The following is a 13,609-nucleotide window of genomic DNA, read 5'->3' on the forward strand; positions in this document are numbered from 1 at the left end:
TAGTAATAAGAGCCCAATATTAATTTGCCTTCTATAAAAACGTAAATATACGAAACATCATAAGTCATAACGTTTGTTCTCTACAAAAAGTATTTCATCCTGTCGTCTCTCCTCATGGCATTGTACACAGCCTGGACCTGGAAAATAAGATATGATTAAATGTCAAAATAACATATATATGTATATGGCCAATCAAAAGGAAATGCTTAACCACCAATTAGAAATGAACTGATCTTCACCCTACAACTGCTTCTCCATTCTTTCTGAGAACCTTGGACATGATCTCGTTATAGATATTAAATTAGACAAGCATATGTGCAAAACCTGGTTCCAATGTCTTGCCTAATGCCACACACACACACATACAGGGCAAGAGAGAGAGAGAGAGAACCTGCTCACTAGAAAATACTTGAACAGGTCCAATATTTACAGATACATACTTTCCCCTCGAAGACAATTTCTGCCTAACACGACCCTGTCGAGGGACATGAAATTCAACAGTGAACTTAAAAAACCATTCAGTATAATATTAAATCCAATGCAGAGCACAAGATACATCAAAAGAGGAGATGACATTATTTCCAAGCAAAGCTGTTTCTATCAAATTATGTTGTTAAAAAAAGATCCATAAAATATGGTTTCCCCACAAGCCAAGACACATCCATGCTGGTTTGAAGTTACTAAAAATGGTCATCATCCTTCTTTGTAATGTTGATCTGTGGATGGGGTTTGGGATGCCTATTAGCCTGGGATAAGCACTCAACAGGCAGATCCAGGTATAGACATCTCTTTGATTATGGTCTTAGATTACAACTACCTACTTGGAAGTAGGAGACGGTGGCATTTCCTGAGAATCCTCAGGCTGATGGATGTGGGAATGGATCAATGGAGTGCCAAATTTGAGGAGCTCCAAAATTCTCAATGGAGCATGCACGTGGATATCCATCTAGCTAGTGATGTCTTTCTAGTTATGGTAGATTATGACCACATGCTTGGGAAGTGGGAGAGGTGTAGCAAGGTCTTGATAATCTCCATCCTGCAACATGTATTCAAGCAAGTATTGTGCAGTATTTCAACCAAAGTTACAGGTTGTAAGGTGGTATGGAAGCATGAGTGAGAATGGATCATTATGCACCAAATTTCAGAAGCGGAGCATCACTGGAACATCCATATGTGGATATATGTATAAAATATAATAGTAATATAGTTTATACAAGTTTAAAAGCAAATAATAGACTTTTAACAGGACCATGTCGTCATATATCATCATCATCTAAGCCTCATCCCAATGGATCAGCTACATGAATCCTGTTCCACCATTCTGTTCTATCCAAAACCCAACTCTAGCGGGGCCAGGTAATAAATTGATATTGCTTGGTTAATTTTACATAAGAGCCATATGGGGGTATTACTTATAATAACATGGACTTTTTTGATACACAGTAATAACATGGATTTATTTGGTCTATTTTGATAACAGAGAGGAGTATGGGTAAATAGATAAGATGCATTAAGTGCATTTAGATCATTAGGAATTAAATCATGAGAGATAAATAAGTGTGTTTGTCCGGTAGTTAAAAAGTTTTTTTACTGGTAATTAATAAAAATTGTGGTCTAGCAATTAAAAACTGTGGTGTAAAAATTTAAAATTCATATTACAATGGGTGTGTGATAGACTTTTCTTTTAAGGCAAGAAAATAGCCTGTTGTTTTATTGAAAATTTTCACTGCCTTGGTTCTGTGTAACCCAGGTTTAAATACAAGAAGTCACTCAACCAACTCTCCTAAACTCACGCAACCGTCTATCCTATACTTTAGCCTAGTCAACAGCAACTGACGCAACCAAAAGTGAGATATTCCCTCACTCGTTTATTTGACTCCTACTCATTTATTTGACTCATTCTTAAGCCTAACAACTAGCAGATATGCATGGCCACGCGTCCTGCACTTCATGCAACGTAGTCCTGATAACGTGGATTCTTGGCACGGTTCCTTGCTAACCTTCTCCACTTATCATTTTCCCCCCCTTGAAGTGGAACCTTGTCCTCAAGGTTCAGATTAATGAACTGACTTTTTAACTGCTGCGTATTCTCCCAGGTTGCCTCTTCCCTTGGAAGATTCTTCCATTGCACCAAGCTTTCTTCCACGAAGCCTGGCCCTTTCCGAACCCAGCGTGTATCCAGTATAGCCTCTGGTACCGCTATTACCTCACCTTCATCATTCGTTAGTGGTAAGTCAAATCCAGCAGAGGTGTCCTCTCCCACAAATTTCTTGAGCATTGAGACGTGGAAGACAGGATGGATACGGGCACCCTCCGGCAGCTCGAGCTTGTATGCAACGCTCCTGATGTAACCGTTTTCGGCCACGTACCAATGTTTTGTGATGTAAAATTCTTTGGCTAAGTACCTCGTTATTTGACCCGGTGGTGGCGTGCCTTGGTGATGAGCTACTTGGTGGCGAACTGCTTGGTGGCGAACTGCCCGGTGGCGAGCTCCCTGGTGGAGAGCTACTTGGTGACGAACTGCCTGGTGGCGAACTGCCTGGTGGTGCTCCCTGGGGGCGAACTGCCTGGTGAACTCCCTGGTGGCGAACTGCCTGGTGAACTCCCTGGTGGCGAACTGCCTGGTGGCGGGCTGCCTACTAGGCGGCCGATGCCTTAGAAAATGCTGGAGCTCCCTGGTGCGACGCAATCCGACTGCCTTCAGCATGAGGTGGTCTTCTTTCCTTTGTAGGCTGCGGGAGATGAGGGACCTGCGAGAACTTCATCTTTTCCTCCTCTTTGTAGGTGGCGGGAGCTGAGAGACCTGCGAGAACTCCATCTTTTCCTCCTCTTTGTAGGCGGCGGGAGCTGAAGGACCTGCGAGAACAGAATCAGAGGTCCCGGGGGTATTTTCCCGGTGGGGGCTCTCCGACGCTTAAGTTAGCACTCTTATTGTAGAGAGCTTTGAAGATAATATGAGAGAGCTAGAGAGCAGGGGTTACTTCCCTTTTCCTCCATCCCTCTCCCCTTTTGGGGGTGAGGTCTTTATATACCGGAGCCCTCGCGGGTTAGGTGGGTGAAAAGCCTCCAAACGGTAAGACTCGTCGCATCCTGTCAGAACCGGGGTACGGTGGTGAACTCCTCGAGGTCGTCAGGCTGGCGCTTGTGTCAGGCAGCCAGGTCGGTGCCTAGGCCGGGTTGTCAGAGAGGTGCCTGCGTCAGTCGGCGGGTCAGTGTCTAGGCCAGGTCGTCAGGTCGGCGCCTGTGTCAGTCGGCGGGTCAGTGTTTAGACCAAGTCGTCAAGCTGGCGCCTATGTTAGTCGGCGGGTCAGTGTCTAGGCCAGGTTCGTCGGTGGGCGCCTTGGCCGGATCATGCGCTAGGCTGGTCCAGGTCGGCCAGGTCGTGTAGGCTGCATGCCGCACGCAACTCGCGCAAGCCGTGCGCAGGTCGCGCCAGGCCGGCCAGACTAGTGCCCGGGCGGGTTACCAACTTCGTAAGTTTGTTGGCTGGGTATTTTCCTAGTTGTCACGAGGTGCCACGTGTCACAATTTCACTGGAGGGCCAAATCTGCCCTCGTCAGCTCCCAATCTTCTCCTTCACTCGGTACGGGCCGAAATACTTGCTGGCAAGTTTGTGGTGGGCTCTTTTATAAGCAGTGTGCTGACGATATGGTTGGAGCTTAAGCAATACAAAATGCCTTTTTGATAAACAATCTCCCTTCTCTTTGAGTCCGCTATTTGCTTCATGCGATTAATAGCCGCATGCAGGTGAGATTTTAGTTGTTTGAGGATGTTATCCCTTGTCTCCAATGCTTTGTCTACCTCATGAACAGGTGATGTGCCGGTTGAGTAATGCGGAATTGCCGGTGGAGACCTCCCATATAGTGCTTGGAAGGAAGTCATGCCGATTGAGCTATGGTACGTAGTGTTGTTCCAGAATTCGGCCCACGACAAGTAATTGCTCCATCTCTTCTGTTGTTGGGATACAAAGCAGCGCAAGTACTGCTCCAAACAGCGGTTGACCACTTCGGATTGTCCATCCGTTTGGGGGTGGTAGGATGTACTCATATGCAGCTTGGACCCTGACAGCTTGAAAAACCCACGCCAAAAATGGCTAACAAAGATGGGATCTCTATCACTGATAATAGATTTTGGCATCCCGTGAAGTTTAACCACCACTCCTATAAATCTGTCTGCAACTGTTTTGGCCGTGTGTGGGTGAAAGTCCCTCCACGAAGTCCATGGTTATGTCATCCCATACCTGACATGGAATGGGTAGTGGGTGCATGAGTCCAACTGAGGAGAGGGTCTCTGATTTATTTTTCTGGCACACCGCACAAGAGGCGACATATTTTTGAATTGATTGGTGCATAGACGGCCAATAGAACTGTTGTGCCAATCGCTTGTACGTCCGCAGTACCCCAGAATGGCCTCCATAGGGAGTATCGTGGAATTCATGGAGGAGTTTTGGTATGATTGGAGAATCCGACGGAACTACCCTGTTCTTATAGTAGATCAGCCCGTTGCGCCAACTGTATGGAGTTCCGGGTTTGTTTGTAGCTTGCTGACCGATCCGTACCATATAAGGGTGTTGTTGCGTATCTCTCTTGATCTCGTCCCATAGAGAGGCATGAGAAGTATATAATGTATGAAGGCTGGGACTTTCTAACCTCCTTGACAAAGCATCTGCGGCTGAGTTCTCTTTCCCCGGTTTGTACAGGATTTCATAATCATATCCTAGCAGCTTGGAAACCCATTTTTGTTGTTCAAGTGTGGTGATGCGCTGCTCAAGCAAGTACTTAAGGCTTAGCTGATCTGTTTGGATATAGAATTTGCATCCCAGAAGGTATGGCCGCCATGTTTTGATTGATTGTACGATGGCTAGCATTTCCTTAGCGTAAATGGACCAAGCCTGTTTTGCAACTCCTAAGGCTCGGCTCATATAGGCTATGGGCTTCCCTTGTTGGCTTAGGACTACTCCGATGCCTTCCCCTGATGCATCCGTCTCTATGACAAATGGTTCGTCGAAGTTGGGCATGGCCAAGGTTGGGGTCGACGACATGGCTTGTTTTAAGGCTTCAAATGCCTCTTTGGCCTCCTTGCCCCATGCGAACTGGCCTTTCATGAGCAGATTTGTGAAAGGTCGGGCTATCATTCCATAGTTTCTTACGAACTTACGGTAGTAGCCTGTGAGACCTAGGAAACCACGCAGTTCAGACACATTAGTAGGTTCAGGCCATTCTATCATAGCTCTTACCTTTCCAGGATCCACGTGCACCCCTTGTACAGAGACAATGTGACCCAAGTATTCGATCTCTTGTTGACCAAAGGCGCACTTGCGAAGTTTAACAAAAAATCGATGTTGTCTCAACACTTCGAAAACTTTTCGAACATGCATAAGATGTGCTTCCCACTCCGGGCTATAGACGAGAATGTCGTCGAAGAAAACCAGCACAAATTTTCTTAAGAATGGCCGAAAGATTGAGTTCATTAGAGATTGAAAAGTTGAGGGGGCATTGCATAATCCGAAAGGCATGACCAAGTATTCGTAATGGCCATTGTGCGTGCGGAAGGCTGTCTTGTGAGTATCCGCGGGGTGGACTCGCACCTGGTGATAACCCGATATTAGATCGAGCTTAGTAAAGTAAGTTGCTCCATATAGTTCGTCTAGCATGTCCTCCACCGTTGGGATTGGGAATCTATCTTTGATAGTAATGGCATTGAGGGCCCGGTAATCTGTGCAGAACCGCCACGTCCCATCTTTTTTCTTTACCAACAAGACGGGTGAAGAAAAGGGGCTGGTGCTAATCTTGATTATTCCCATATTGAGCATGTCTTACACTTGTTTCTCTATCTCGGTATTTTGGAAATGAGCATACCTATAGGGTCGTACATTAACCGGCTCAATCCCTTCTTTGAGGATGATTCGGTGGTCAATTTCTCGTGAAGGAGTTAGCCGCTTTGGTTCTTGGCACACGTCCTCAAATTCTTGCAGTAATGGCCGCATCTCTATAGGAACCCCCTCCTCTGTAGACATCCATAAGCACACGGCAAACAAAGAATTCCCTTGTTTTGCTTCCTTTGATATGGCTCTGAGTTCGGTAGGTTGGATCGGCTTATGATTGATTCCTTCTAGGCGATGGGGGCTTCCTTTCCACGTGAAATCCATCGTCATCCTTTTCCAGTCACGCATGACCGTGCCTAGCTGCTCGAGCCATTGGACCCCTAGCACCATATCTAACCCGATTAGTGGTAAAGAGTAAAGAGTTAGAGTGAATGGGGTACCATGTAGCCACACTTTGACATTCTCGAACCTCCCTTGACATTTGAGGGGTGCACCGTTGGCCACCTTCACCTTAAAAGGTTCGGTTGGGATTGCCAAAAGTTGCAGTAGCTCCACGACCCGATCATTAATAAAATTGTGTGTCGATCCACTGTCAATGAACACAACTAAATCGTGGGAGCCGACTCTAGCTACAACTCTCATGGTGCGAGCAGGGGACCAGCCCGTGAGAGCATGCAGCGAAATCTCAAGGTCTTCCGGTTCCTCCTCATCCTCCTCCAAGCTTCCTTCTAACAGCAGCAGTTGCGGACCCTTACACTTGTGTCCCATGACAAATTTCTCATCACAGTTGAAGTAGAGTCCTTGTGCACGTTGTCGTTGCATCTCTTCCCAAGATAACCGTTTCATCGGTAACGCTGGCTTGGGGTTGGTCGAAGTCGAACTCATCACAGTAGTCGCAGCCGCATGGAACCTAGTCACCTTCTTTTGCCAACTGATTTGTTCATTCCTCATCCTGGCTAGGCTAATGGCCTCTTTGAGTGACTTTGGTTTAAACATTCTGATCCCGTCCGCAATGTCCATCTTGAGGCCGCCCATAAACGTTCCTACCAGAGCCTTCTGAGTCCAGCCACGAACTCTGTTACCCAATCTTTCAAACTCCCGCTGGTAGTCCCGTAGAGAGCCTGTCTGTCGAATCTTGGACAAGGCTTCATCGAAATCCTCGCAGTCCGTTGGTCCAAATCGCAACCACAACTCCTCTACAAAAATGTCCCACGTAATTTCTCCTTTCTTCTTGGTAAGCTCGATACAACCACTGCCACCACTGGTCCGCTTCCCTTTCAATATGGAAGGAGGCCAAGGGTACTTTCTGTGGCTCTGTAGTGCCTTGATACCTGAAGAATTGCTCCGCCTTATTGAGCCACTCAGTTGGATCTTCTCCCGCAAACCTGGGGAATTCCAGTCTTGCAAGTTTTGAAGAGAACATGGGGTGGTCTCCTCTTGTGTGCTCACGACCTCGGTCACTTGATGAAGATCCACTTCGCTCAGTGACTTGGTTAAACTTAGGTTCCGGTTGTATCACAGCCGCCTCCGTGAGATTGCTGATTGCAGCCTCCAGTTGTTGCAACTTCTCGCCAAATCCCAGCTCCAGGCGGTTGAAGCTTTCCTGCAAACTGCCCACGCTGGTCTCCAGACTCTCTATTCGCTCTTTGTGGCTTCCCATCGTCAGCCTCGCTCTGATACCAATTGATAGACTTTTCTTTTAAGGCAAGAAAATAGCCTGTTGTTTTATTGAAAATTTTCACTGCCTTGGTTCTGTGTAACCCAGGTTTAAATACAAGAAGTCACTCAACCAACTCTCCTAAACTCACACAACCGTCTATCCTATACTTTAGCCTAGTCAACAGCAACTGACGCAACCAAAAGTGAGATATTCCCTCACTCGTTTATTTGACTCCTACTCATTTATTTGACTCATTCTTAAGCCTAACAGCTAGCAGATATGCATTGCCACGCGTCCTGCACTTCATGCAACGTAGTCCTGATAACGTGGATTCTTGGCACGGTTCCTTGCTAACCTTCTCCACTTATCAGTGTGCCTGTTTCCTAAATCTCTGGAAGGTAGTTTGGGATGGAAACATTTCCTTATGTGCAAGGTTAAGGTGATTAAGGTTTCAATCTCAGAGGAGATTAGCATGGGAGTGAGTTAGGACTGTTCTCATGACAGCGCAAGCATGGAGAAAGAGAATGGATTCTGACCCATCAGCCATATCCTCCATTGATGGATCACATGCTTGATAGTAGGGAAGTGGATTAACAAGATAGAATGAGAGACTCAAATGTGAAACGTCTGTCAGAGGACCAAAATTCAATTAAGAGAATAGTGCAAATGTGTAAACAAATTGGTTTATTTTCTATGGGTAGTGATGGTCACTCCAAAGAGTTCTTTCAGCATCTTGACAAAAGAGACCGAATGAAGGTTGAGATGAACTAACATAACACCTATAGTGTCAGAGAAGGTGAGGATAGGATATCAGGTATGAGATGGCTTCTGGTAATAGGATTAGATTCTGGGAAGATGTGTGGGCTAGGGATCTCCCTTTGAAAGATGTTTTCCCTTCTCTGTATGCTCTCTCAAGCCTTAAAGGAAAACCTGTGTCTGAACCGTCTGATTTCTTTGGGTCTTCTTCCTTCTTTGACGAGGGCTGGAATTTGGGGTTTGTGAGGAAACCTTAGCAAGTCTGAAATCCCATCAGTGTGTCTAACCTATTGAATATACTGGATAACTTGGTTTGTGATGAGTCAATGGATGATAAACGGATGTGGGCTCTCAGTCCCGTTGGGTCGTTTACCTATAAATCTTTCTTCTCTTCCCTCGTGGCCACTTTCCCTTCCCATTCCTTCCCTGTTAAAGAAGTTTGGGGTGCCCCTATCACCCCAAAAGTCAGTGCCTTCTGTTGGGAAGTTTATCATGGAAACATCAACACAGGTAATTTGCTGCAAAAAGAAAAGACCAAATTAATGCTTGTCTCCCAATTGGTGCATTTTGTGTAAGTTGAATGGTGAGATTCCATCTCTTAATCTCCTGTCCTTTTGTCTCCCCAAGTGGGGGATGGATGAAACTTAACTTTAATGGAAGTCGTTTTTGCAATCCTGGTCCCTCTGGAATTAAAGGAGTGATTAGAGATGGGCGTGGGAACATTTGTGGCTTGTTTTGAGGGCCTATTGATCAAAGAGATTCAATGGGAGCTGAATTCGTGGCAGCTATTGTTGGGGTGCAAAAGGCTAAGGAAATGGGAATTACAAGGCTGATTATCAAAGGAGACTCAAAAATAGTCATTGGTTGGTTGAAAAAGGAGGAGTATTATGGCAACTCAGAAATGAATTCAAGTGGTTCAAGTTGCTGTCAACATTAATGCAAATTCATTTCAGATGGGTTAGGAGGTCTGCTAATGGTCTGGCGGAAACAAGGAGTAAATAGACATCATTTGTTTTGGGCTCAATGTTAATAGCGGGTGGACTCTTGTTGTAATGGGTGTTGTTTCTAACAAATTCTTGTTGTACTCCTCCTCTTTTTTAAGTTTAAATAAAATTCTTTGAGTTGCTGATAAAAAAAAAAGAAAAAAAGAAAAGGTAAGGATAGGATTGTAACTTCATGTATTTATGAGTTACTTAAAATCAGAGAGTAGTGATATGTTATATGTGAATTGATCACATGCATAAAAGACCGGTTATTGCACCAATAGATGTGGTTAAGTAGGCTTGATTCTAGAAGTTGAAAATGCCCTCCTTACTCTGTAGATGTTGGATTTTAAGGAATTCAAAGTATCACCCTCAAAAACCTAAGGGGAAACTATAAGAGGTTCTCCAATCTTTTCCCAGTATCCCTGTCTCCAGATATCCCTCCATCCAACTGACAAGGAAGTGAGACAGCAGTCGGATGGCAGCTCCTTTGCAAATCCAACACTAGAATACTCTAGTTCTTTAGTTGCTTGTTGAGGATGAAGAATGGAATAAGACAGAGCTGATCATACTCCTAATAGCAGTACAAATTGCCAAGAGAGTAGAGTTCTTTTTCTTTCTTTTTTATGTAAAACAAGAGAGTGTATCTTACTTCTTAGCAAGGTTCAAAATATCGATACGCCCATATGCCGGTAGAGACGTACCGGGCAGTACCGGTAGTCTTTTTTAGTTTTTTTCACATCCAGTTCAGAGGGGCTGCTTTAAGGTCCGTCCACCCCCTGAACCGGACACCCTGATACACCCTTTGTAGAGGTGTATCGGGAAGCTCCTGATACGATACGTATCCACCAATACGGGTCGATACGTATCAATACTTTGAACCTTGCTTCTCAGCAAATGAAAGAGATTCAACCAAATACAAGAAATGACGGGAACAGGAGAGTCAGTGATGCTTGCTCAATAACAAAATTAATTAGGGGAGGCTTAGTTACCTATTTTGGTTCTAATAAAAAGAATCTAAAAAGTAGGGTGCAGGTTGAGTACCTGGTGTGAAGAATTTACACAGCACAGGGCCCAAGTTGCACCCCTAGTAAAGAGATTTTAATTTAAGCTACTACCAAAAGAAATATTTTAATTTAAGCAAAGATAACTTAGCAAGATCAATGGACTGTCTTGCTTTACCAGTGGCTCAATTTTATTAACATCAGGGAAAAGCCCCAATCTTAACACACCAGACAGGAAGCTACATATGCAAGAGTGGAAAAAAAAAAGAAACAGAAAATAGCTCAAGGCTCTGTGTCTTATATCTTTTATGTAGGGGTGCAACTCAGGTTGGCCCTATTTATCATTATACACTGCTTCAGTTCAGGCTCAATCTTTGGGCCAAGCCCATTCAAATTTTGACAAAACCCTAACCCCAGCTCGCCCAAGTTTCACCCCTACTTTTATGGATGAGGATTTGAGCTGTATATTCATGTCTTTTATACACTGTTTTATGTCCTGCTATGGACACACTTTCTATACTTATCTATACAATGTAGCCAACTTCCAAATATGAGCCCTTATCGATGCAACATGACAATATTGCAACAAAATGCAATCAACAGTGATGAATAAAGAAATTTATTTGAAGCCCATACGTTTTGATGTTTTGGTATGATGCCCAATACTCCAGTCAAGTTTCATGATTTTCTGCTATTATAATCCTTACATCGTATTTTCTTTTAACCTTATTCGTATTTTCTGGAATCCAGAAAATAGGCTTGAAGTGTAATACTAGTTGATGAAAAGTGCATAATTTTTACAATTCATATGGGACCAGAATAATGTAAACATCATCACAGCATCATCATCCATGCCTTATCCCAACTATATGGGATCGGCTACATGAATCCTGTTTCGCCAATCTGTTCTATTTAAATCTGTATCCACTGTTAAATTATTAGTGCTTACATCGTTTCTTCTACTTCTACCCATGTCCTTTTGGTCTAACCCTAGCTCTTCTGGCCCCTTCCACTTGTAACAAATCACTTCTAACTGGAGCTGTTGGTGGTCTTCTATGAATGTGACCAAACCATCATAGCCTACTCTCTTTCATTTATCATTGGAGCTATTCTTAAGTTTCTATGGATGGTTTCATTCCTGATCCTATCCTTTCTAGTTTTTCCACTCATCCATCTTAGCATTCACATTTCTGCCACACTCATTTTCTGAACATGTTGTTTCTTGACTGCCCAACACTCTGCTCCATACAACTTAGCTGGCCTTGACAACTGTTTTATAAAATTTTCCTTTTTAACCTAAGTGGTATTCTCCTATCACACAAAAGTCAAAATGCACCCCTTTACAGTTCATATGGGCCAGAGTAGTGCAAACATGCTTATTAAAACTCAACTAAGCTGTGATAATATTAAGAAATAGACCACAAGCTTAGCTTGATGAAAATGTCACCCCTTATCAAAATTACCAATTCATGAATGATAAACTTCCTCACCAAGTGATAATTTTGCAGTAACAACCAAATATATGTACCTCTGGGATTGGATGTTGAAGTACTGATTCAACAGCAACAACCATGGCTTGCACAAAATCATCACCTCCTGTCCCAATTGCAGTAAACCCTCTAACTGTTGGATATGAGTTTACCTATGAAGTCAATAAAGGAAATATATTAGATTAACACATCTTCAACATTGAAACAAAAGAATGCACAAGTCAAGACACTAATTCTGGTCTCTACAAAATACCCCCAAAAAAAAAAATTCTGGTTCTACATGTGATGAATGCCAAGCTATGGTCCCACCTTTTGCTTTATGGAAATTTGCCTGAACTATAAAATATATTATTATGTGGTCATCAATATAAACTTTTTTCTTAGTCTCCATCACTATCATTCCATAAATGTGTAATTTAATGAAGACAGCAGCTATTTCCCAGTTAAAGGTACACAATTCAAGCTGGAACAAGTATACCACCAAAGCCTGAATGAATTTCAGCTGTTTTAGATTGCATTCCCCTGCTGATCTATGTTTACGGTTTACCATGAAAGCATATTGAGATGCACTGTTTTTCATTACACAGACAAAGAAAGACATTTTATATCTAAAGACTTGGAGCTAGCGGGCATAAACTATATAGCAAGCATGAAAAATGAAATAGATAAATACTAAGGTTTTACCTTCTGATCCAGAGTAAGCCATTCGTTAGTTGAGTCATCTGTCACTGTACCTCCAATAACAACATTTGTTGTTTGTCCAACCCTTCCTTCCGTCTTTGACACTTCTGAATCCAATTTCAAAAGTAAGAGCAAATTAAAAAAAAAAAAAAAAAAAAAAAACACAATTTACTTCTGTATCGACGAACCAAAAAATACCCAATTTCGAAATAATAAGTTGAAACAAAGCTTCCAAACTTTCCAAAGAGTTTAGGATTTCATCTGAGCTTCCAAATGAAAACCCAAAACATATTTTAAGTTGTTCCACTTAAGATGTATTGGTACCATCTCAATTGGTATTATTTGAGTTATCATGAAAAAAGTGGGAAGACCAAAGGAAACATCGCAATCAGTATTTTATTCTGTTTATCTCCCTTAACCTTATCATTGGTATTCTTTCTAGTTTGTGTTCTGTTTCGTTTAGAATTCTTAAAGGTCAACGAAACACGATACCAAAAATGGCACCAAACTAAGAAAACCATGAACCTTTCCTGATCTGAGAATGAATTCCTACAGCAGATCCCACGTATAAATCCACAAACCAATTATATAAGGAAAGACTGAAAATATTATCACCTGAAATAGCTTTGAGGACGGCTTCTTGAGGGGGACCCTGGTCGTCTTGAGAAGAGGAAGAAGGCATTTCCCCATTAGAACAATTCAAAGGACCTATTCGTCTGCAGTGAAAATCTCGAACGCCAGCCCTAACTCCGCTACATGACCTTGGTTTTACAGGTACCCACGCGGGCGCAAGCGATGAAGAAGAAGCGGAGGCGCGATTTTGATGAAAAGGGCGCCATGGTTCTGACAAGCAAACGCCGCGGAATACAGTCGTGCAAGCCATCGCTGATCTCTTTCTTCGGGGTGTAGTGTAGTTTGGCGTTTGACGATAAAATCTTTGTGGAATCTTAATAAAGCAGAGTACAAATGCACCGTTTCTTTTAGATTTTTCCTCCTATTGCAAGTAGAATCGTGTTCGTTTGTTTTTCCTTTTTTTTTTCTTCCCCAATTCGATGTTAATTTTCACCTTTTGATTTTCCCCAAAGTTGGAACAAAATTCCACCTCTGACTGATATATGTAGAGTTATATCTGCGCTATCTGCCTTCTATCCTTCTTGCCCGCGTTCCCGCGAAATTATCAAAACATCATCTATGAGTGAACGAGTCTATCT

The 13,609-nt window shown here is 43.1% G+C and overlaps 1 protein-coding gene across 4 annotated transcripts; it reads right to left on the bottom strand.

Annotated features, from left to right (window-relative positions):
* On the bottom strand, nt 1–13,609 carry LOC148862478 (phosphoribosylformylglycinamidine synthase). Of its 4 annotated transcripts, none has more exons than XM_088979735.1 (5): nt 13,014–13,609; nt 12,402–12,505; nt 11,756–11,869; nt 392–475; nt 1–137 (listed from the first exon to the last, which is right to left on the bottom strand). In XM_088979735.1, the coding sequence occupies exons 1-5, from the start codon at nt 13,279–13,281 to the stop codon at nt 81–83; spliced, it is 627 nt and encodes a 208-aa protein (XP_088835861.1). In that variant the 5' UTR covers nt 13,282–13,609; the 3' UTR covers nt 1–80. The 4 variants fall into 4 exon arrangements, with proteins under 4 accessions (XP_088835861.1, XP_088835862.1, XP_088835863.1 ...); XM_088979736.1 differs by having other exon boundaries at nt 12,402–12,502; nt 13,014–13,582; XM_088979737.1 differs by lacking the exon at nt 392–475 and having other exon boundaries at nt 13,014–13,582.

This window comes from Nelumbo lutea, chromosome 3 (genome assembly GCF_056320005.1).
Source record: "Nelumbo lutea isolate HS-2025 chromosome 3, American lotus-T2T, whole genome shotgun sequence".
Taxonomy (NCBI): domain Eukaryota; kingdom Viridiplantae; phylum Streptophyta; class Magnoliopsida; order Proteales; family Nelumbonaceae; genus Nelumbo; species Nelumbo lutea.

Coding starts and splice junctions, on each gene's coding strand:
- LOC148862478 (XM_088979735.1), bottom strand. CDS start 13,281: ATGGCTTGCACGACTGTATTCCGCGGCGTTTGCTTGTCAGAACCATGG. Junction 11,870..12,401: donor GGCTTACTCTGGATCAGAAG/GTAAAACCTTAG, acceptor TTGACTTCATAG/GTAAACTCATATCCAACAGT. Junction 476..11,755: donor TTCAACATCCAATCCCAGAG/GTACATATATTT, acceptor GTCCCTCGACAG/GGTCGTGTTAGGCAGAAATT.